We start from the raw sequence: 25,638 nt of genomic DNA on the forward strand, positions 1-25,638 counted from the left end.
AATACCATGGTACATGTCTAAAATACCAGTACATTTACAAAATTCCATGATGTACCATGGAGTCACATCCAAAATACTATGGTACATGTCTAAAATACCTGAACATTTACAAAATTCCATGATGTACCATGGTATTTTGGATGTGATTCCATGGTACTATGTTCAAAATACAATGGTAGTTCCTTTTGGTATTTTTTTTTAATTAAGTGCTTAAAAGTGATACTATAGTACAGCAATTGTGTGTTGGGTATGGTACTAAGGTATTGTTTGAAGTGCCATGTAAATGCCATAATAAATTAATATGGTAATCATTCAGTACTAGGTTATATATTGAAGTACCATGGTATTGCTATTTTTGAACACTAATGTAAATACCATGGTATATGAAAAAGTACTATGGTATTACTATCTGACAGGTCACATACCATGGTTCCAGCACAGTATATTCTGTAAAGGTATGCAGTGGTGCTATGGCTAATAAGAATGTTTTTGAAAGAAGACAGTCTGTATAGAGGACAAATTGGGCAATAAAAGGCCAGATATTTTGTGTGTGTGGAGCGGAAACAAAAGGTGGTGGAAGGGGGATGTCAGAGCAGAAGGGGAGATTTGGAAGGAACGGGGGGTGGAGGTATTGGTGACGGCAGATGCTGTCCCAGCATGACTTCAGTGAATCTGTGGTGGGGGCTGTTGTCGGTGGGGGGAGGGGCTACTGGCCTTGTTTGACATCAGCTGCAAATCTGGTGGATTCGTTTGTTTGTTTGTGGATGCATCCGAGTGCTTGAGCGTGAGAAGGGTGAGGGTGTTGGAAACGCATGTTTTTGTTTGTGTCTTTGTGTGGCGTGGAGGAGGGGTGGTGCTACTGTATGTATGAAAACATCTTTGGGTGCTTGGGTGTCAGATTTTATTTGATCTGTCCAGAACAGTAGCAGAATGTGAGTGTGTGTATGTGTGAGACAGACAGACAGACAGACAGACAGACAGACAGACAGATAGATAGATAGATAGATAGATAGATAGATAGATAGATAGATAGATAGATAGATAGATAGATAGATAGATAGATAGATAGATAGATAGATAGATAGATACTTCCTTGCTATCCCTTGCTTTATCGCCCCTTGTATCTGTTTGTTCATAAGTCCGAAGCAGAGAGGACACTCTGTCCTATATTATTACCCTTGAAATTACATAACCAGGACAGAAGTGGGGCAATGTTTGGAAGGGAGTGACACGAAACCTCCCTGAGCCTCACGCTGCCCAGTTCAGCGAACAGCTGATTGTGTTTATTTTGCTTCATTCAGTTTCAGTGCGTGTGTGTGTGAAGCTGTTGGCCCTGTATGGCGGTTGCTATTTTCGTAAACAGAGCGGAGAGAGAGAAACAGCATTAGGATGTTAGAGCAAGGATGTTTTAATGTCATTGCTGTGCGTCACAAGCGTGTTGCATTGGTTCTAGCCGGAGGCACAACAAAGATCCGAACCCCTGAATTACACACCTCAAGATTGATGTATGTCTCTCAGACATGCAATCTCACTAACTATCAACATTAGCAATTACATAATAGCTCCCCTCCCATTGCTTGCCATCAATAAAAAGACATTCCCAAATCTGTAATCTAACGTCAAAACAATCGCCACTCCTCCATAACCTTCAAAACAACGCAGCTTGTGAGAGAAAGGACAAGTTTGTTGACAACTGGATGTGGAGACAGTCAGGAGCCCGAGGCAAAGGTGTGTTTCTATGAGGAGTCACACTCTAAACTGGTTGAACGAGCACAAAGCACATAATTGAGTGAGGTGAACTCACTTTACGGTCATTTGGCTTGACTTGTATACCCTGGGTTCCGCCCTTCTACCATCTCATCAGTAGCAAATCATGTCATAATCGTCAAGTGATTGTTTAGGTTCAACCACAAGTGGAAACAAAAGAAATAAGCTAGTTTTCTTGCTAAAATGTTAGCAAAACATATAGTATTAGAGCAATGTTGAGGAGTAACCAGCTAAAAGTAACAATAAATAATCAGAGCTAAGTACTTTTACAAAACAACAGTGATTTAATTAATAAATTAGCAGTATTTGATGGCTAACTAGAACTAAAGCTAGCTCTTCAGATAGCATTGAAAGGATTAGATAACTTTTAAGATCAACAAAAGAAATTTGTAGATAATCTTGCTAATAAAGTTAGCAAAACATGCTACGATGCAACCACCATTTTATCACTAAAAGACAGAAGTTTCTTACATCAAGCAACTTTTCTCAACAACAATTTATCCCTTCTCCAGAAAAGGAGGCATTGTACCACCATGGTCACTTGGAGATATTTAGCAGACAAGAACACCACAGTCTCCCCGGGGGGTGGAAAAGATCGCAGTCGTCAAGCTGCGGAACAACAACAAACAAGAGTACTGAGGCGGGCCGATGCATTACCGTGTTTGTAGTTGAGCGCGGGGGAAAGTGGAATTAGCAACCCAAACAGTGTAATCACTCCGGGTGCTCCAGGCAGCGTGCGTTATTATTTCAATTACTCTGAGGGTTAGTGTGAGCCCTGAGGTACGCCAGTTATTAGCCAACTGACTGCTCTTCCTCTCTGAGGGGAAAAAAAGTAGAAGCTGGTAAATTCATCCCAAGAGGAAACCGAGGATTCACACGGGTGCATCAGAGATGTGACTCCAGCTAATGACACATGACACAAAAAAATCATAAATGTGTGAAATTTACGTCAATTAGCCACAGACAAATGTCCTCAGATGACATTTGTTTTTCCGCATGGACTGATTTGTTGGGAATGTTGTGGACTGCTTGTTTAGGGTGAACCAAACTTTAACTCCATTCGCTTCGAAACCCCTCAAGGAGTCAAATGGTAATGAGAGCGACAAAAACCTCAAGACAAAGGGGAAACATCCCCCAAATCAGGACCCCATCCTGGGAACTGTGACGGGGGTCACGGATGAGTGGGGGAAGGGCGTGTGAGGTAAACACATTCCTGCCGGAGGTTCTTCAGCAACCCCCACTCCCCACGTACCCCTTCTAGGACTCTTTTTTTTTTTTACCCCTTCATGTCACACACCACCTCCGTCATGACACAATACACAAACAGCATGGTCGCCCCCCTTCCACCGCCAACTCCTCGTTTTTTATACTTCCAACAGCTTTTCCCAACCCCCACATACACCCCGGGGGCAAAGGGGGCCAACCTCCTGCCAGCAAGCTGCCTTATTGTTCAAAGACGAGGAGGATAAAACACATACGGTATATAATCTCTTTACACCTAGCGCTGCCCAGAATGCTTTGTCTGAACGTGATAGCTTAAAGTGCCTTTAGTGCAGGCACACCTCTGGTGCGGAACAAACGTCAGATGTCACAACAAGAGTCAGGAACGGAATCAATCAGGAAGAAATGCTCAAGTCTGAGCATTTGGTAGACATTTTATGCAAGTTTAGCGTGTATGTTTTATGACGTGCATTCCCTGGGAGTCAAACCCATGACTCTAGAGCCGTTTGGAACATGCTCTACCAACTGAGCTACAGGAACATAAAACAATCATGATTCTGGATGGTCCTGATGTAATGCCTCAAAAATGGATCTGCTTTCAAGCAGTCGTGTGCCAAAAAGAAATGTGCGGACGATGACAACAGCTCCCTTTGCTTTTGTTCCTATTATGGTAATGATAACTAACGTGCTCTGCATTAGTATGTCTGCCAGGTAGAAGACATGTCCCTCATTATAAGCGTGTCCAAAAAACCATCCCTCCGGGCTAACTATACAGCGGTCAAAACAGCATCACTTCTAATCAGTCTGGCCCCAGACAGACCCCCCTACCAGACAGTCCCTTAATTTCGGCATGACCAGGAGCCTGAGGACCCCCGGAGGTCAAGGTTCAACACCTGAGATGCGCGTACTCAGACATACATTTGCCTTCACAGACCAATACACGCGATTTCATCACGCCTCCAGCCAAAACATAATCAGAGGCTGTCTGGGTGCAGGCATGCTAATATGGCAGATCATCTATGAACATAAAGCAATGTGACACATCCGCCTCCCCCACGCAGAGCCAGTCAACCTTGTGTTTTAAATAGACTCGATTCTGCACACCAGTCCGCTCCAAGAAAATGCACCAGGATGCGCAGTGATAAAAAAAGAATGCTGTGACCTGGCTGGTGATTCAGAGTTTGACGTGGAAAGGTGAAAGACCCACATGCACACGCTTGTGAGGTAATTCTACTTGGACAGCAGCGCCCCCACGGCATCAAATTTAGCGTGGGATGTGTATTTATAGAGCAGAGAAACGGCAGACCGAGCCGCCCGCCGAGCTGATGGATGAATCACTCTCTCAACCTGCAGAGATAAGAGCTAGAGAGAGAGAGAGAGCGATAGCTCACATCTGTAGCCACGACACACACTCCTCTCGCTTGTGATCTCATCCTTCGTTATTTTCCTCCTACACTTAAACCCCCACCACACAATTATGTTCCATAATGACCCATAATACCTGGAATGCGCAGTGTGCACATACGGCATGTTTAACGTAAACAGGTGTAGGATTTCTCCAGTTGCAAAGACAGATTCTTACAGAGCAAACCTGTTATTTTGTTTATTTCACATGACTTCATATGAATACCATGATATTACTATGTTTTTTGGACCTGTATCATGTAATTCTGTTTTTTTAGACATTTCTTATTGTTTTATATAGTTAAACTGTGGCTTCATTGTTACAGAGCAATGATGATCTTTTTTTTTTAGACTTGTACCATAATAAAACTATGGTTTCAACTGACATTACAAAAGTGTACTGTGGTGGTAATACTAGGGTGCTTATATATGATGGTATTGAAATTTTTGTATTGTTTTTGTATGGTAGTTCCAAGAATACCATGGCACTACCATGGTACATGTCCAAAATACCATACTAGTACCACATCCCCCCCCAAAAAAACTTACTTTATGCAAGGGTAATGCACATTTTTTTTGGCAATTACTATGATAATGCCACTTTTTTTTCTTTTTTTTTTGGCACTATGGTAATCCCATGGTATTTCCTGAAGTAACTTTGATGAAGTAAACTAAATTTTCATGTATAATGGTATTACTGGAATAACATGTAAATAACAGTACAAAAAATAAGTACCCTAGTTAGTATACTATAATATTACTATGGTACAGTCACATTACTTTTTTTATAAGGAATATAAATATCAGAGTATGAATATGGTAATCAATCAGTACTAACACCTGGTACTACCATAGTACTTTTTTGTAATGAATATGGCTACTAATTTTTGTGCAGGCTGATGTTGTGAATTACAGCTGTGAATCAAGCAATTCCACCCACAAGGGCAGGAACACACCCTCAACCTCTTTCTAAGCGAGGCTCTGAAAAAAATACTCTGTAGTAGGACCCGATGAGAAAACAGCACACTGACCCCATTCACTTCTGTTTATTCATGACCTCATTTCTTCTTTGCTCTCACTCTATGACGTTGTGTCACTTACACTGTGCTAGCTGTGAGTTACTGTAGTGCAATAGCCAGATCAAAGTCCAAGTCAAACGCAACTAATTCTGCTGACTTGGTAACAAGAGATTCAGCTGCCGCCCTTTGGCAGAAAAACCTTCAGAGATACAAAAGAACACTGTTTAGAGCACTGGAAATAACCGGCTATAGATTATATAACTTAAATATCCTCGAGTTTTGTCTGTGTCATACACAAATCAAGCAGTATTTGCCAATGTTGCACTTGGGGATTTGTTTTAGAAAAGGCAAACTATTAAAATCTGCCAATAGCTAGACTTAATGTATGTCTTCCAATGAAGGTCCATAATCCTACTTTGTCCATAATCCTACATGTAGGTAGCACAAGCCAAATATGTCAAGAGAGGGGTGGCGTGACCTGGTTTAAATGGAAAGAATGTCTTCCTTGTGAAAACAACTTTCCATAAAGCTCCTCTCTTCAGTGAAGACAAACTGCATGACCTTATACGGACTGAAGAAGGGACACAAATCCAGGAGGAGCTTAGTGAATAGCTCTATCTAGTGGACATTTTGGGTACCTGCAAGACTGCATAAAACATGCACAGTAAATTATTGATCTTGTCTGATTTGACATTAAAAAAAAAAGACTTAATCCTAACAGCTCTGTGACTAACTGAATTGTTAATAGATTTGATTATCATACTACCTAACATTTTACCTTTGATTTTCCCAGGTGGAATTAGTAAAGAGTAAACTGTAATTGTACTAATTGTAAATTAAATTATTAAAGAGTTGTTATTATTATTTGTACAGAATAAGAAGCTCACAGGTTTCATCTCTATATGGTAATATAAAATTATTAGGTCTTAAACTGTCAAGAGTAGCATATAAACTGAACTACATATAAAGCAGATGAAGTAATGACCTGTAATGTGAGTATAGTTTCAGTACTTCATTATTTTCTCCACGTGAACAGCTACCATTACAGAAATACACAGGTTAACTAAAGAGTGTGTGTCATAAGGGGGCGATGCAGCATCGAGAAAATTTGCAGAGACACTTTCTGAGAATGTATGATGCTGCCAATATCAAATTCCTCCATTAGAGGGCGTAATCATCATTATAAACGTCTCCCTCTTTTACAGTTTGGTCATAAAAAAAACACTTAGTTTTGAATGAACTAGCCAGTTCTTTACAGTGAATAAAGGGTCTGTTTGAAATTACGTACTATCTCGAATAGGTACTTATTTTGAATCTACTGCTAAAAAAAGTATGTCCTATATAGTATGAATGCATATAGTAAGAATGTAATCTGGGCATACTACATTTGCCATGTTGTCATTATCATGTGACCCACTAGCATCAGTTGCTTTGCTGCCATTCACAAATCCTCTCCCGTGGCCTCATGGGATAGTAATGTGTCCATCATATGCACACTTCAGAATCTCGCCAGTAGTAGCCTAGGTCATCCGGGTACAGTTTGGCTATACTCTTCTATGAGTAGCTACTGTGAATTCTGACATACTTTTTTGTCACATAGCCTACTGTTTTTTGCCTACTATGTCCATTTATTTTTCAACACGGAAGTGAGGTGTTTTCTGTGAATGTGGAGAGACTTCCTATTTATTAGCTGCTATAGGGAAATATCAAAGTGCAGTAAACTGCGCTACAAACCAGTGTGTTTATTAAGACAATACATTAAAATAATATGGTAAGATATACCAGTTTGCAATATCAAGCAGCATAACTGTAAATGACACCGGAAGCCAGACTCATTAAATTTACAAATGGCCGCACCCACTCCTACCTGAAAAATAAGGTGGATAGTAGGGAAGTATGCGATTTTGGATGCAGCCATAAGCTGTGTTCGAAATCGCCCCCTACACCCTCATTCACTATTCCCTACATTACTCTGCTAATATAGTCCAGTTGAAGCAGTGAATGAAAATGTGTAAGTGAATTCAGACAATGAGTGTGCCGGAAGGGCTGCCACTTTTGCATAGTTTGTGCTTGCCGTTTAATAATCATTTGAAACTCCAGTAGTAATGCAAATATTTAGCCTATCTTGAACTCTGTAATGGAATCTAGCATGTATAAACCTTAATTAAACAATTTAATAACCAATTAAAAAGGAATTTATACCCGTATGATATTAAGGTGTACCCACATTGGACCAGTGTTTGGAAAATGGATGGATGGATGATTCAGCTGCAGGTGCCATCTACTGGCAAGAACCGACCGTCACAGTGCATTATGGGTATTCTCTATCCATTGACTGTACATCGGTTGCACACCTGTTATTGCAGTGCATTACTGGATTAAATGAGTGCACTCAATAACTTCCACTAGGCTATAGTTTCGGACACCACTACAAATGGCTCTCCCCTCAAATAGTTCCCTATTTAAGGGTGTAGGGGGCGATTATGGACACAGAACATAGGCCTAGTCTGATTCCCGAACAAATGATTCTTATAAGCAGGTTATTTTCAGTGAGTCAAAAACAAAGCGTGACTAGTGGTAGTCCGATTCCTGAACGAATGATTCTTATGAGCTGGTTCTTTAAAGTGAATCAAAACCAAACAGGGCAACCAACACATTTGTGCTTTTTTTGCACATCTTTGTGAAAGATGCTTTAACATGTTTTTCAGTTCCTTTTCAGATGACAAAAATTGTTTTCAGGAGAATGGCATGACTACATCCACTCACAACACCTTTCACTCTTTTTTCAAGGGTGGATTTTGGAACACCATGCCCCGGCTAAAAAACGGTCTAGGTTCCTGGCTTAACCCTGTATGGCCCTTTCATTCTTCCTTCACTCCATCACTGATTATACCTCTATCTTCTGTTTGGCTGACATGTTTTCCAATTGTTTCCTTTCTGCCTATTGCTTTGTGACATTTTCTGTAAAACTAAATTTCTCCCTTTAAGCAATGTATTATCTTCTATTTCAGGGGTCCCCAAACTTGTTCCTGGAGGGCCGGTGTCCTGCAGAGTTTAGCTCCAACTTGCATCAGCACGCCTTCCTGGAAGTTTCTAGTATGCTTAGTAGGACCTTAATTAGCTGCTTCAGGTGTGTATGATTAGGGTTGGAGCTAAATTCTGCAGAGACACCGGCCCTTCAGGAGCAGGAATGGTGACCCCTGTTCTATTTGATAGGATGTCCCACTTTAGCTGAATGCTGTCCCATTTTATCTAACACATTAAGGTAAATTGGGACAGTAACAAAACTTGATATATTTTTAAAACAGAAAGTAGAAATGTACACATCATTGCATAAAATGTGATTATCACATGAACAGATGTAATAAAAATTTATACTGTAGACTGAAATACTGTTTGTATTAGAATTTAAACCTTAACAATTTTATTAGACTATGTAAGGGCACTTAAAGGGTTCGTTCACCCAAAAATGAAAATAATGTAATTTATTACTCACCCTCATGCCATTCGGATCGCGTGTCAAACCGCCAAACTGCTGAAATCACATGACTTTGGCGCTCCAAACCACTGATTCGACACGCTGATTCATAACGCTCCACAGCTTCCTGAAACAGTGTTTTTAAATCGGCCATCACTATATAAGTCGTTATTTTGGGGTTTTTTTGGAGCACCAAAAATATTCTCGTCGCTTTATAATATTAATATTGAACCACTGTACTCACATGGACTGATTTAAATATGTTTTTAGTACCTTTATTGATCTTGAGAGAGGAAATGTCATTGCTCCCTATGGAGGCCTCACTGAGCCATCGGATTTCAACAAAAATATCTTAATTTGTGTTCCGAAGATTAACGAAGGTCTTACGGTGTAGAACAACATAAGGGTGAGTAATAAATGACAGAATTTTCATTTTTGGGTGAACTAACCCTTTAACGTGCTTTCTCAGACGTTCCAGCACTTGAGTAGTAACCACGCCCACATAATTTATATTTGACCAATCAAATGTTGATATTCAAATTAAGTACTGTTATTGCAACATTTCAAGACGACCCACCATTATCTATAAAATATTTTTAAAGAGCACTACACCAAAAAGCTTATTTGTCCCATTTTAGCTGATATCCTGTGTAGTTCGATTTCCAAACAACTGGTGCGGTCACACTGCAGTTTTCGTTTCATTGACATCCATTCAAACGCATGCGAATGCTTTAGACCGGAAACGCAAGCTCGCGCGAAAAATTTCGCATTTCGCTGCGTTCCAAAGTTCAAGTTTGGTCTGACGTGAGAATTCGCATCACATGAAGACGTGCGACCAGTAAAAGATCGATTCGTCATGGCATGACCTCTTGGCTGAATTAAAATAATTATATTTTTGCAGTAAAGTCGAGTATGTTCTATATTTTTTATATCTTGTATTTCCAAAAGTTATATGTTGAATTCATGTTTATAAAAAAGACGCTGTAGATCGTGACGTCATATCACGACCGTTTCAGAATCCGAAGAAATTTCGCGCGTTCAAAGTCTAGTGTGACCGCGGCTTAAACTTTCACGAGCCAGCCTTTCTTAGCGAATAAAAAGCACTTCATTCAGTCAGAGCTCTTACTGAATTTATCCGACTCACTTACTGAACCACGAGTAACTTATATTAGCTATATCAGACAAGACAGAGCAACAAATGTCTTTCAAGTTTCCCCCATTTATTTCGTCCTCAGAAGTAGGCTACAGTTGTACACTTGTGTTTTTCAAAATAAAAAGGGCCTATTTATCGACTGCAGCTAATACTGGGCGAATGTAATGACCTGGCTTGAGTTATTAATGTTCGTAATTTTCGGCACCCAATCGGTTGGAGGTTTATCTCAGGCAAACCCATTTTTTATGTCCCTTTCACATTTCACTGACCATCGGCCAGTCGTTTTATATTAGCCTATTTAGTTGTGATGTGCAGATAGCTATCTATAGACTAAAGTGATAAATAATAACAATAGCCTAGAATGTTTGTTTTGTCGCTCGCAGCGAACAGATGCAATGTTTACCTCAGGCGACAACTACCTATTTGTTTATTTATTTATTTATTGCATTCTGGCTAACTTTATCTGATTTTTGGTTACATACTCTTTAAATATGTAGCCTAAATTGAAATCAAAACGATAAGGCTCCCCGACATTGTTTTTACTTCCCTTGGGGCGTGGTGGTGCTGGGGTGGGGGCACCCTGATTATTATTATTATTATTATTATTATACAGTAACTTGTATATAGCCTAATAATTTAACGCCGTGATTCGTGCAGTGTTGCAGTCAAACACCCATAACTCACCCGTTCATCAGGGAGGCTTGCAGGAAGCTGGTCGTGACAAGCGCGTTCAGATACACGACTAGTTCGTCCTTGAGCACTGAGAATCGTGACAGGTAGATCGACGGATCTTGAGTCTAGAAACTACACGCGTGGAGCAGAACAACCCCTTTCCTGTTTATGGGGAAATGAGTAAAAAGGAAAATTACTAGCATTTCTGACAACCGAACATTTCTAGTCGTTTACAAGTTTAAAGAACTCAACGAGAACTTACCTCAAGTGTGAAGGGTCAGTTTGAGAGAGTTAGTCCTCATCTTGAAGAGGTAAATGTTCTCGGGCCGGGTGTTTATTATTAATACCTGGAAATAATGCGAGTATATTTAGAGGAGATTTATATTGGATTGAGCAAACGTGTGGAAAAGCTCGTCATGGGAGGAAGCTGTCATGGTGGTGGTGTCTGCCAAACAGCACTAGTACACCCAGTGGCTCTCATCCCTGTCTGATGGATGAACCCGGGGTCGTTGGCTCACTGATACCGTCTTATCGCTCTGCGCAAGGTGGTCCTTTGAGGTTTACACCAAATTCTGGCGAGTCTCGCAGGGCATCCTTCCAAAATCACTCAAAATCCGTGGCAATGAACTAACAAAGGCCCGAGATCAAAGGCTCTCAGATGATGGAGCTGATTTCCCACATATTATTCTGCGTGTATTTCATACATTCATTCATGAAGATATATTATCAACCGCCTTCTCCTCTATACCTGACACCCCTCTCCAATGTTGACAATTACGGTTATCTTACTGCAGTAGGCTAAATGTGTTGACAACGATGATGACGAACTAATGGGCTTTATATCTTCATCATCCGGGAGACATCATCAGTATACATTCAAACATTTGCAGATAACTGCAGAGAAAAACATTTGATTGACAAAATTATGACGTAATGTACCATATTTCGTCTTGAATTGCTTACTGAATATCTAGGAGCACATTAATATAGAAGTCGTCAAGCTTAGTTATTGTAGCCTATATTAACTGTCACAATTTATTTATTGTACATTAAAGAATTTGGATACACCAATTAGATATTTTGGCCCATACTAACAATTACTTTGTTATGGCCAATATAAGCTATACACATTTCATTGTGTGTGTGTATGATAAATAAACAAATAAAATGAGAAAATGTGTATAATGATCAAATAAATAAATAAATAATATAGCCTATCTCCTGGAACAAGCCAAAAATGGCAAAATATTTAGTGGTCTTTTAATGGTCTTAACCATTTTAATCACAAATCACTGGTCAGGAAATCAGCAAGAATTGCACAAATTCAAACACTGTAGATAAACTACTATGGAATAGCCTTCCCCAAGTTGCAGACAGCTTTTTACAGGAAGAAGAGTCAGTGTTGTTCCACTCAATGTTGATGGCTTTAAACAGATCACGAATAGTTGAAAAAAAAAATGTCCACTAGTTCGTTTGAGTTTTATGTCAGACCAAATATTCAATAGCTATAGGGTTCAAATCTGGACTTTTTCAAGCCACTTCTTGGTTTTCTTTGCAATTGTGGCAGTAGTTTTGTCTTGTTGAAAAATAACACCTGATCAGATAACAATTTTTCATTTGTGGGAAACAAGCCATTCTGCAATATTCTCCTGTACTCAAAGCATTAAATGACTTTTCTCAGTGAAATAGTTCACCAATAGCAGTAGCTAAAAGGCTCCACACAATGACACCTCTTCCTCAATGCTTCGCTGTGGTAGAGATGCATTTATTATTAAATTTCTCAGCAGATTTTTGAAGACAGCGCTCTGGAGCATCACCATGCAACTGGTGTTTCATTGTGAATCATCACTCCACACACAACTTCCCATATTCTGCCAAAAACTTTCTTACTTTGATGTTTTCCTGAGACAGCAATGGCTTTTTAAGTAGTGCATTTGCTTAAATTTTGCTAATTTCCTGACCAATCATTTGTGGTTAAGACCATTAAAAGCTTAGTGTTAAGCCATTTTGGGCTTAGCCAATTTTTTTTTTTTTTGGCCCAGGAATGTAGGCTATATGAAATTGTATATTATTTATAAATACATGTTAAGCATTCAAAGCTCCAGTTTAAAATTTGACATGCTTTAAGTTCAATGTATCAAACATTGTAAATGTATACAGTAGCTAGTAAAATTTGAATTATTTCAAATTTAACAAAGAAAAGAGCCTAAATATCAAATATCAGAAATCTGCTTACAACATCGTCCAATTCAGATCGATGCAGATATTAATATAATGCTGATACTATTGTCCATAATGATATATTGTGCATCCTTAATAATTAGGCAACATTTAATTGTTCTGTTCTGTGTAGGCTACTTTAAAACGGGTAAATGAGACAAAATAATTTTGAAGGATTAAATCGAACGTCCCCTAAAAAAAATAATAATTAAAAATAGCATTTCACAATATTTAGCCTTTGTAATGTGCGTTTGTCACCTTTATAACCTGTCCAACATGTTTTACTCAGCGAGGGAGGGTATTTACATGGTTTCCAGTTTAATCTGAACGCCCGAAAACGCTGAAATGTGTAAAACAAACAGCCGCTAATGGTACTTTTCAACCCCACATCCCCAGCCGATATCACTGAAAATGTGTTACTTTTGGCCGCATAATTAATTTCTGATTGAGCCCTGAAGCAGTTCAACAATATTACGCATTCGTTTTTTCCCCCTCAATCTGCTGAGTTATTTTTTATGCATATCCATTCACAATATAAGTCTATATTTTTCTCTTCGCATTTGCCCTCGATAAAAAGCAAAATAATAATGAATCATTTCATAAATAATGGGTTTAGGGGCTTATCGACCGCGCAGTGGCCGCCACTGTGCTCTTATCTCGCCTGGCCACATTGCGCCCGTGTTCCGCTCCCCATACTGAGAGGCGCGCGCTGGACGTGATGTGGAATTATATAGACCTCACTTCCAGTTCCACACAGCACTTCAGTGCATCTAAAACCTCAGACATGGATGACCCTCCACAAAATGGCTCCATGCACACACTAACATCCACCGCCCGACGACGGTAAGAGGCGAATATTGGTGTTTCTGCGCTCCTTTGATACTAATGCAGGTCATAATTAGGCTTTCTATCGACGCCAGATGATTAATATAAAGTCGGGAATGATTTATAGAATTTTTATTTGGCTGTATTCGGTCTTGGAGCAAATAGGCCCTTGAGCCTGCAGAATGCAGATATCGATTTGGCATTTATTTTATAATTAAAAGGCTTTTTGGACATGATCTTTTAATCTAAAGTTAAGAAATTCGATTCATTTCGATTCGATTTTCCTCACGGCTGCTGTTTTCCTCTTTTCCGTTTAGTGCTTAAAATAATAGCCACCATAACTCCACCATGCAATAAATGAACTAATCTCATCGATATTCCATTTATTAAACTAAAGCTGGCATTTTGGTCGGGTTATCTATTAATAAACACGGTAAATATGGATTATTTGTTTTTAAAGTTTGTTGCCAATCACGTGTCGAATTATTATAGGATTTGAGACCGTACACAGAATGTCTCTTTTCGTCAGATATGGTTATTTATTAATGCTGTAATAAGCTTGTTTTGTTAAAACACTCTGAGCACTTGAATACATTATAAATACAAGAAGATACATTATTAAATATCTATATACGGAGTAAACAGAGAGACGTAGCTAGTGTGTGTACATTGGGAATGACGTATTAATATTTAGCAATCTTGTAGTCTATATATTTACACACAAAATAAGCAAAACATTATTAAGAGTCATAGATGCCACTGTTGGAAAAAGAAAACATTACAAACTAATATTAACGTGCAAAAAATGTTTGCAACAGCGAGGAACTGACATTATAAACAAACAGTCAACTATAAACCGTTAAATTTTAAAATAGATATTTATAACATTAAAAACATGCAATAATAATAAAAGGTTCAAAATAGACGCAATTCCTAACGTAAAAATGTTCTAGGTTTTAGGTTCAATAAAAAACGAAAAGGCGCATAAATAAACAACGCATAACTATCACCACCAATAAATACGCTAATATGATTCCATATTCATATTGGCCTATATGAAATTATGTTAATATAGGCTAGATGAATTACAGTGGCTAATGAGTAATGTTAAAATAATAACAATAATATTAAAGTTGGCAATTTAAGGATATGATTAAATATGCTAATCTGGGAAGGTGTTATTGAATACGTCCTGTAATAATTATGCAGATTATTTTCTGTTAAATAAATGTAGAACAATGTTTGCAGAAGATAAGCTCTTTTCCAACTAAGACACCGGTATGACACGCTTATCTCCAGATACCATGAGCAGAATGATGATAGCTACAGGCCAAGGTCAAGTAGAAGAAAAAAAAAGAAAAGATATTAAAAGATATTTGATCAAAACTCTTTGAAATCAGATCAAATATTTTAGTTTGTGCATTTAGGCAAGCTTGCTTGTCTATCCTCATATTCTTCCAAGCAAAACTGTCTAGAATTGATCGCACAGGCCTTTGCATGGCAGCAGTTCTGTGAGACACACATGACACGTGCTGTCATTGAGCTGCATTACTGTACTGTCAGTGTTTCCAGTCACGCGCGCAACGAGGAGAGAAAGGATGCGCGGCGTTCAATTCCGCTCAATCAATGTGTATAAAGGTGTGTGCTTTCACAGGTAACCTCCGATGAGAAGCTAAACTGGCGCTGGATTGGTTGGGAATTACAATTTCCTTTGGATACCACTATATATATATATAAGCTTTTGGAAAACTGTTGGATTTTTGGGGGATCTGGATTTAAGGATGATGGAAAAACTGAAATCCGAGCAATTTCCGCTCAGCCCGAGCACGGAGGGCTGCGGATCTCCCCCGCGCGACACCGCGCCCGAGGAGGGGGACGCATGCGGGAAACAGGAAGGCACGACGGCAGAGACAGGAGAGCATCACCTCCCCGAGGAGCGCCGCGTCCTTAATGGCGTTGCCAAGGAAACGGCTCACCACGCCACCGAGCTAAAAAAGGAAGTGGCGGTGATCGAGCTGTCCAGGAGAGGAGGGAGCGCGGATATAAAAGGCAGAGAGCTCAAGGCAGATATCAGCCATAAGGTGCAGACCACCGAGCTGTGCAGACCACCGATTCCACTGCCACTGCCTCCCAGAGACCCGCTGAGCGACACTCGAATGGTGCAGTTGAGTCCGCCCGCTTTCCCTCTCCCGGCACGAGCGATGCTCTACAGCAACATGACGCAACCGCTCGCCACTATTAACAGGTAACAAGACTTTTACGCATCACGTAATTTAGGATATAAAACGAATATATAAACTTAAATATGGAAAAAAAAAAAAAAATTTTTTTGATGCATTCAATTCAGACTTTTTGTGCATGATATTAAGATCTTCCTTAATTTCTCGTTTTGACATTTTCTTGCAATAGCCTGTTTAAAATAACCTGTAAATATGATTTATTTTATGATGCCCGAAATGATCGTTAGCCTACACTATAATGCCTTCAGAACCTAAAGTTAACTTGCAATGATTTATTTAACCTATTACCAGTAAATGTATATTGAATGACCCTGAAACATATATAACGTATAAAATAAATAATTAGGACCTATATAAATAAAATATAATAAAAAGATAGATTCGTCTTTTTCTTGGTATTTCGTTTATCAGAGATAGTTTTCTCCTTATTTGATAATACAATATGATGTTAGATATAATGTATTATATACTTATTCTTTTCCATTTCTATTCTATTCTATTAAAAAGTACTTCGTTTTCTGCATCAGCAATGGAACATGTTAAAGAGAAATAATGCATTGAAATGTATTTTTTATAGATATAGATTTTTTCAAGCTTTTTCTATTCTATTCTACATTTTAAATATTTGAGTGCTTTCTTTTATCTTCTCATTCTATTCTATTCTATTCTATATATTAAAAAGTACTTCGTTTTCTCCATCAGCAATGGAACATGTTAAAGAGAATAATGCATTGAAATGTATTTTTTATAGATTTTTTTCAAGCTTTTTCTAATCTCTTCTACAATTTAAATATTTGAGTGCTTTATCTTCTCATTCTATTCTATTCTATTCTATTCTGTATAATGACATTTAAAGTATATAAATATGAATAAACTGCATTTTAGGGCCATTTTTTAATTGCTTAAATCGCATGTACTGAATTGCGTATGGGTTTGTCCTCAGTGGTTTTGCTGGAGAAGCGGATCAGTATGGGATGTATCCCAGCAGTCGAGTGAAACGCAGACCTGCACCTTATGAGGTTGAAATCAGCGATGGTAGGAGCATTTTAGATCTTTCTAAGTATGGTAAGCCACTCTTTGGCTGTGCTTTTCTCTTTTCTCTCATTTCTAATTTCCCTCCATCATCTCAGTCTCATTCTCGACACCTTAAATGACATAATGCAGCATTTAGTAAAAGAAAATATTTTGTCATTTTTGCAAAAACAGGAGAGAACACAAAATGAAAAGGATCAATTAAAACAAAATATCTTCAGATTGTCTTTATATAGGCTACTTATTATCTGTACAATTAAAATTCATAATTTGAATTCGTTTTCTAACAAATTATCTGCGAATTAACAATCCCAAATTTCCATGCACTTTAATATAACATTTTTTTTGCAAGGAATGTCACTTTAGTTGCACATCCAAATTAAAATGATATAAAATAAATATTAATTAGCTAAAATGACCATTTCCATAATGTCACCAACATCTTTGCATCACTGAAAATCATACTGGATTGCATGAAAATGCATTTCCTCTTAAAATAAACTGAGAACAAAATATTGTTGTGAAACAAAGAAGATTTAAAACAGAAATCAAGCATGTAAGAGAGAAAAAAGTGATTACAGTTGTCAACAGGAACCAACCCCCCTAAAAAAAAAATCAGTGTATGCACACAAGAGATAGCTGCGAGTTACCCATAAAAATGCAAATATGAGTCAATGTGTTTGGCTGCGAGTGCTGAGACTGAGATGTGGGACTCTAATGAGACGAAAACACCGTATGCATGACACAATATGTTCTTAGATGATATAGAAGAGCAGCAAATGTAACGCTGCCTTTGCTGCCGCTTTAAGACAAAAACTGTGAAAAATGCTTTAAATTATTCCTCAACTCAAGAGGTTGGGGATCCATTTAAATAAGTGTAATTATATGAAGTCACTGGTGCATCAGAAAAAGTGAAGCATTGATAGCCCTGTTCCAACAGAGCTGTCTAGGATGAGAAATGGCCCTGGATAATTGAATGTAAAATGCCATAGATAATAGAAAGGTTAATTAATTCTTGGCTAAATAGGGGGAGATAAAGAGCTAATCTATCAGTGAGAAGTGAGTGAACACCTTAGGTGTGTTCACAAGGAAACCACTGTTAAAGCACTCAACCGTGTCGTTAAACGCTGCTGATTTGTTATGAACAAGAACTCACCCTCTAAAGTAAAAAATGCGAATTTTGACACCCCAAATGGATGTGAAGGAATTTAACCTAACTATCCTCTCTTTGCTTTCGCAGGCTCGCAGCCCAAAATTGTGCGACGGATTTTCACGAACAGCCGCGAGCGCTGGCGGCAGCAGAACGTGAACGGTGCCTTCGCAGAGCTGCGCAAGCTCATCCCCACCCACCCTCCCGACAAGAAACTCAGCAAGAACGAGATCCTTCGCCTGGCCATGAAGTACATCAACTTCCTGGCCAAGCTCCTCAACGACCAGGACGACATGGTGGGCGGTGATGCCCCCGCCCGGGCCAACCGAGATGCCCGAGATGCAACCCTAGTTCGGGACGACCTCCTCCAGGAGATGCTGAGCCCAAACTCCAGCTGCGGGAGCCTGCTGGACGGGGACGCCAGCCCGGAGAGCTTTACCGAGGACCAGGACTCATCGGTGGAGTCCAGGTCTTCGGCGAGGGGACTGCATCATTCCAGCCTCCCGTTGGACGGAAACACCCAGCGATGACTGAGTTGGCGTCGACGGACTTTTCTGGAGCCCCAGATTTGAGAGGGCGCAGTGCTTCATGGACCTCAACTAGCGTATGTCGTGTGCAAGCATATTCTTACGTAAGACTTTCTGTTAAGCTCTTCTCTTCGCGCTTCGATGCTAACGTGGTGAAACGTTGGTACGGGGGAAAATGTCAGGTAGATTTTTAGTCCACACTTGGTTGTTTAGACAGGATCGCCACCTGAAAACGATAAGAAAACAGAAGTTTGAATGGTACCCACACCTCATCAGGTACACCGTTGGTAAGGAGTTCATTGAAAACGGCTGGACTTTTACAACAAAAATGAGCGTTTGGAGAAGTCAAGTCCAAGAAAAGGAATAGTTCACCCAAAAATGACAATTCTGGCATCATTTACTCACCCTCATGTCATTCCAAACCTGAATTTCTATTTTCAGTGAAACCCAAAAGAATATTCGAAGAACCATACAATGGCCATTCAATGAAAGTCAATGGGACCCCATTGACTTTCATTGTATGGATAAAAACATTCTTCAAAATATCTTCTTTTCTGTTTCTGCTGAAGGTATAAAGGCTTAGAGCGGTGAGTAAATGATGTAATGATGACCCGGCTTAGGCTTTGTGCAGCATCTTTGAGACAAATGTGTACATACTGGGAATTTCGATGGAATATGACCTTTAAGTATTATTAGCGTCACTGGCAATAGCAACAATGCTATTTGGGGGAAAAAGTATCACCATTTTGTAAATGGTTTTTCAGTATTATGTCTCGAAACACAATCATTTGAGAAAAATGGTGGAGGAGGTACAAGAATGTGTACATAAACCGGGATAATGTCGTGTGTCTGTAATGATGACCCTTGTTCCTTTAGACTGTTCTTTTGCATTGTGATCATGGTACACCATTAATTCACATCTCCATCTCCCCATCATTTATTCGTTTCTTTGGCTCAAACACCCCTCCAACCCTACCATCTCGCAATGACACATTCATTGAGTAACGTTCTGTCACTTTATTTAACTTGTATGAACTTGATCTGCTCTTTAGCAGAGGATTGAGTAACCAGTCTTGGTACCTTTAAATCTTTTATTGGGTATTAAATGAGCAAACAAACAAAAAATGGTTATTTTAATGTGATATTTAGTAGAAAGACCTTTGTTGTAAGGTGAAAATCTATCTATGAATATATGCAATGTTATATCTCACAAATTTTATATAAAAACCCACAAAAATAAAAAACACAAACCTGAAAACGTGTGCTATTGTTATAAAAAAATGCTGTATTCAAAAGACAACGTATTGTGTCAGATATTACGAGTACGCAAACGCAGCGCTTGGCCATTGGACATTACGTTCATATAAATGTCTGAAATATAATAGCCATTTCTGTTGCCATGACAACTGCAAAGGTAGAGAAGGGAAAAAAAAAATATCCAGTGGAGCGTTTTACGAAGTGTCAAAAACACAGCAGACAGGGATTAAACATAAAAAAAAAATCTTGCATTGAAGGGACTTGGATACATGAAAATACTGTCAAATCACTCAGGCTATCTGGGACTTAAATAAAAAATACAATGTATTTTTATGTAAGGAACAAAATGTTAAATCCCTGACATGAAAAATGAGTACAGCGGGATGTGATAACATGAAATACCTTCAATAAGATTTAGATTCTGTCTAAGACATACTGCAGGCGCTTAATACGTCAGAAACACAGAAAAAGCCTATCTTATTTTGAGCTTTTGAGGGTGTAAGGACAGTCAGGGTCATAGCAGGGTGTCTATGGGTGTCTGAACCATGGGAATATGAGTCTGAAAGGTTGATAAGAATCAAAGCCAATGAAAAAGTGATTGGTAGGTCTACTAGCCCCAAGGGGCCCTATAGTGACTGTGAAAAACTGATCCAAGGGCAGTTCCCAGACCAATCACTGGTCCACACCCACATACGTGCACGACCTTGTCAAATGCTTTCCATCCTATCAGCTAAAGGACACGAGAGACATTTCAGACAAAAGAAATGGAGCTTTTGTGTTAAATGACTGTAACTCCATTTCATATCAAGAGGGGGTAGTGTGCAAACAAATACACATTGGCTCTGAGAGAGAGAAATATGACTTTTACAGTATTTAACATGAATAGCTTATCTATCAACGTAAAGAAATTTGGTTATTTGTTCCAAACTGTTGGTCCAAATATATGTATACACTGGGCTCTAAAAATAAAATTAAAGATGAAAGATTTTACTTATTTATGGTGCTTGATAGATACATTATATTATTTATATATTTATATAATATAATATGATATAATATAATATAATATATATTTTAAATATTATATTTGATAGAAAAAACAAACAAACAAATAAAAAAAAATAAAAAAAACCCACCATAATATTTATTTACGGTGATTTGACAAATACTTTTCACCAAAAATAACAATCAATAAATCAATATTATTATTAATATTAATTCATATTAAAATGTATAATTTTGTATAATAATACATTTTAAAATAATATCTGGTGAAAATCTCCATAAATAAAATGTATTCATAATAATATTATAGTATTACTCTAGTATAAAATATTTATAAATGTAATATTTATTTAACCAATATTTATTTATTTACAGTGAGTAAATAAATAAACATTGCTAAATAAATAAATAAAATATTTATTTATGCTGATTTTTTTTTTTTGGTCATTTTGGGAGATTAATGTTTATATAATTATCATTGTATGGAAAAGAGCAGCCACAATCCAGAAAATAACTTTTTTGTTTCACAGAATAAATAAAGTCACACAGGTTTTGAACAAAATAAAGCTGAGTAAATGATGACAAAATTGTCATTTTAGTAAGATGTGTTACGTTACAGGTCTGAATCAAAATTATTAGACGTAACTATTAACACAAACATGTTTCATTGATCTCATTGGGGAAATCTCACTTTGAACAATTAAATTGTGGGCTCAATATCAAGTTCGGTGCTGCTCAATTAGAGTTTTATTTGTCCATTGAAGATTAGTAAGATATTCAATGGTGTCCGCTTTCCATGAATACTAAAGCCACATGATACACGGGCCTGTGTGTATCCCACCAGAGATTAAACACACCATCAAAACACTCTAATTCTATTAAGTCCCCTCATTCATCTCAAATGCCAATGCTCTCACTATTGAAACAGTGTGCTGGTGGTACGGATTCAATCAGGGATTTTTGACGCCATCTTTTCCCTTTTTAATTAACTGCGGTGTAGTTGCGGTATCCGCCTTTTTCCCACCAGTGGCCCCAAACTGAAGGCTACAGAGCTTCAAACTGGATGGATCTCAAAGGAGCCCAATCACGACAAAAGAACATGCTTACTGACTGATAAAGACCACCATTACACTGAGATAACTAGACAAGGGGAGAGAGTATTCAATTAAGATGCTCCTCCTTCTGGGACAAGGACGTCCCAGTGAACCTCCCAAAGGTCTGGTTCTCAGAGGCAGGACGGGCCAGTGGAAAGAGTCTCCACCGAGGTCTCTCATGGCTATCTACCACACCATCGGTAGAAGTGGCTCCCTTGGGGAGCGGGCCGGTATTTTATACGAGGTGTTAATGAGTGGGCAGAGCGCATTTAAAGCAGTGCTAATTTCCTCTGGGCTGCGAGACGCTCATGTGTCCCTTGAGTCCAGAGGGGCGGATCGTGGTCTTCATCCAACTCCGCCTCTTTTTCTCTGTTTTGGTCTGTTAATCATTTGCTGTGTCACTCTTCACCTCAAGAGCGCTCTCTCATGTACACTCATCTATTGTGGTTTAATAAGAGAGGACGAAGACGGTCAGCAATGCCCTCAAGTTCAAACAAACTAGTCATTCATCAACCTGTTGTTGGTTAGTCAAGCGAGGTGTTAAACACAACAATATCTTGTCTGCGTGAAATATTTAATGCTCTATCTATTTTTGTAGTTCCAGGTTTGGCAGCTGCATTACAGTTGTATATAAGTTTGCAATGCTCAAGCAATTGTAATTTTTAAGCAAAATACTTTTTTTTTGTCGTGCCGACAGATCTTTTCCATGAAAAATGCTGCTTGTGTAGTTGCTGTTTGCATCGTTCAAGCGGCCACTTGAGACAAATTTTTGGAGTCTTAAAAGATTTTTCTTAGAAGATTCTTAAAAGATTTGTCTTTGACAGCCAATTAATTGCCTTTGCGATAAACCTTCAACAAACTTCCGGCAGTGTCAGAAATATGCGTCAGTCGTGTCGATCACAAGTGTCAAACTCTGCTCCTGCAGGGATACTGACCTGCAGAGTTTAGCTTCAAAACACCTGCCTAGATGTTTCTACACAGTAAAATCCCCAGAGTTAAAGGTCCTGTTCTTCGTGATCCCATGTTTCAAACTTTAGTTAGTGTGTAATGTTGTTGTTAGAGTATAAATAAAATCTGTAAAATTTTAAAGCTCAAAGTTCAATGCCAAGCGAGATATTTTATTTAAGAGAAGTCGCCTACATCGAACGGCCAGTTTGGACTACATCCCTCTACTTCCTTCTTTAATGACGTCACTAAAACAGTTTTTTGACTAACCTCCACCCACAGGAATACACAAGAGTTGCGTTTGTAGAGTGTGTTTGTCGCCATGTCGTCGAAACGCTGTTATTTTCATCCCGCAGTCCAATCACCGGGTCTGATTCCGGCTCAAATTGATAGGGTAAAATTAAAGACATGTTTACAATAACACTGAGCGCGTGCATCTCCACGTTATGGTAAGAGGCGTGACCTTTCCGGGCAAGGAGCACTCAGAGCTGTCGAATCACAACACAGGAAGCGCTGGCACAATCAGAACTCGTTACGTATTTCCGAAGGAGGGACTTCATAGAACAAGGAAGTCATCAGCCCGTTTTTATGACAGTGGAAACAGCGGTATACAGATAAGTAAATTATGTGAAAAATACTGTGTTTTTTTACACGCGAAACATGAACACATGTTATATTGCACACTATAAACACAATCAAAGCTTCAAAAAACCACGAAAAACGGGACCTTTAAATCAACTCTGCTCAGAGTACATATGGTCCCTCTCTAAATAGTGTTAAAGTAACACTGAAGTAGAATTAAAGTTAATGAGATAATTAAGCAATTAATAAGGCTGACTGACTGACTAGTAGTTCTTGTGTTTCTCTTTTCTTCAGTGAATCTGCTTGTTAACAGCAGGTGTTCATCACTAATGCACAATCATCACTTAAATAATTGCTTAATTATCTCATTAACTTTAACTCTGTTTCAGTGTTACTTTAACACTATTTAGAGAGGGACCATATGTACTCTGAGCAGAGTTGATTTAACTCTGGGGATTTTGATGTAGTAATCCTGAAGACCTTGATTAGCATTTTCAACTAAAAACGTATGAATTTTTATGCATTTTGTCCGTTCATTTACACGACAACAGCATTTTGGGGGCCTAAAAATGCAAACTTTTGAAAAAGTGTTTCAAAGTGCAAGTTTTTGTAAACGATAGGCTACCGTTATCATCTCCGTGTAAACTACAAAAACGCGAATTTGTGAAAACTGACGTCATGCGGATGTGTATTAAGTGTTTAGTCTATTAGTCTTGTGTAACCAGACCTTCAAACTGACGGTAGAAGGTCTGGACTCTATCGCTTGTTCATTGGCCAAGGACTGCCCAAGAAGACGTTTGACTGACATGTAATGCAACCAATCACAGTTCGCTTTGTTTCACGTAATGTTTGGGGCATGAAAATGTAAAGTCGATGTCCCTACAATAACAGACCGTCGTGCTTCTAATAAATTATTAATTCAAGAACGTTGTGCAAGTTACTGCAACAGTGGAGCCGCGAACTTCACATACTTTGAAAATCCAGCGTTTAGCATCACGGCATTTGTTTCCAGGCGGACCGTTAAAGCACGCAAGAGATTCTGTAGAATTCAACCAACCAGATGATGACTTTGAAACTCCTGAAGTGTTTCCAGATAAGTGTGCCATATGCACAAAGAGTATCAGACGTTCAGCCAACGGTCCGTGGGCATGACTGTCTGAGGCTGAGACTAGTGTATAGGTGCAAAGTGTTTGTTTACAAAGTGACACTGCCAACCACTGGCCTGGCATGAATAATACAGCGTTTTTAGTCATTTTTGGGGGATTTGTGTGAACTGGGATCATTTTGACAGTGGTGATGTCAACACGCAAAAATGCAAAGAAAAAAACTTTTCAGGTTTTAGTATATCGTTGTCATCTAAACGTACCCTGAGTTTGACACCCCTGGTGTAGATCCTACAGGGACGGTTTGGACCAAAGTATTGGCTATGATATGAATGGTACAAACTATCGATTTTACACAATGTGCATTTGCTTTGCAAGGATCACTCTGTGATCACATGATACAGTCAAACATTTATAATGTGCACCTGGCTTTGAGAAGTAGCTCTTATATGCATTTGGCAGATGCTTTTATCTAAAATGACTTGCAGTGCATTGAACATTGAGAAAGAAAAGAGAGTAAAATTTGTACTGTGTCACCAAGAATCTCCAAAACTGGATTTTCGCATAGATGCCACAGAACAAATATTTTGGTTCCTCAAAGACCTTTTTTCAGTGAAAACCATTTTTTCTTAGTGTGTTTTCTTAAAAATCTAAATAATCTTTTTCCACTCATTTTGTGGAATGGAAAGGTTCCATGTATATTAAAGGTTCTTCATGTAACCATTGATGCCAATAAAGATAGCATAGCCTTCTTTATATGGTTTATCAGTTTAAGCAATTTCCGAGAATCAAACCAACGACCTTGGCGTTGCTAGTGCCATCCTCCATTCACGCCGCAGGAACGCTTCTCAGGGCTGATAACCAATAAACACCTTATCAGTAAGTAGTGGTAGGATAAATGTGGAATAATTGACTCCGGACTGTTAAATTATTTAAAAATTAAT

At 38.6% G+C, this 25,638-nt stretch overlaps 1 protein-coding gene and 1 long non-coding RNA gene across 2 annotated transcripts; one reads left to right on the forward strand and one right to left on the reverse strand.

Annotated features, from left to right (window-relative positions):
• Positions 1–8,957: 8,957 nt before the first annotated feature.
• LOC125262842 lies at positions 8,958–11,745 on the reverse strand. Its single transcript, XR_007183630.1, has 3 exons — positions 10,977–11,745; positions 10,727–10,876; positions 8,958–9,016 (listed from the first exon to the last, which is right to left on the reverse strand). It is a non-coding gene; the product is annotated as an uncharacterized LOC125262842 (long non-coding RNA).
• A 1,900-nt stretch (positions 11,746–13,645) lies between these two features.
• On the forward strand, positions 13,646–19,966 carry tal1 (T-cell acute lymphocytic leukemia 1). Its single transcript, XM_048164616.1, is given in 7 exon segments — positions 13,646–13,777; positions 15,414–15,944; positions 15,946–15,968; positions 15,971–16,004; positions 16,943–17,034; positions 18,272–18,637; positions 18,640–19,966. Coding segments are annotated over 6 exon segments (1,182 nt in total). The 5' UTR covers positions 13,646–13,777; positions 15,414–15,540; the 3' UTR covers positions 18,903–19,966.
• Positions 19,967–25,638: the final 5,672 nt, after the last annotated feature.

The sequence above is a fragment of the Megalobrama amblycephala genome, linkage group LG2 (genome assembly GCF_018812025.1).
Source record: "Megalobrama amblycephala isolate DHTTF-2021 linkage group LG2, ASM1881202v1, whole genome shotgun sequence".
Lineage (NCBI taxonomy): Eukaryota > Metazoa > Chordata > Actinopteri > Cypriniformes > Xenocyprididae > Megalobrama > Megalobrama amblycephala.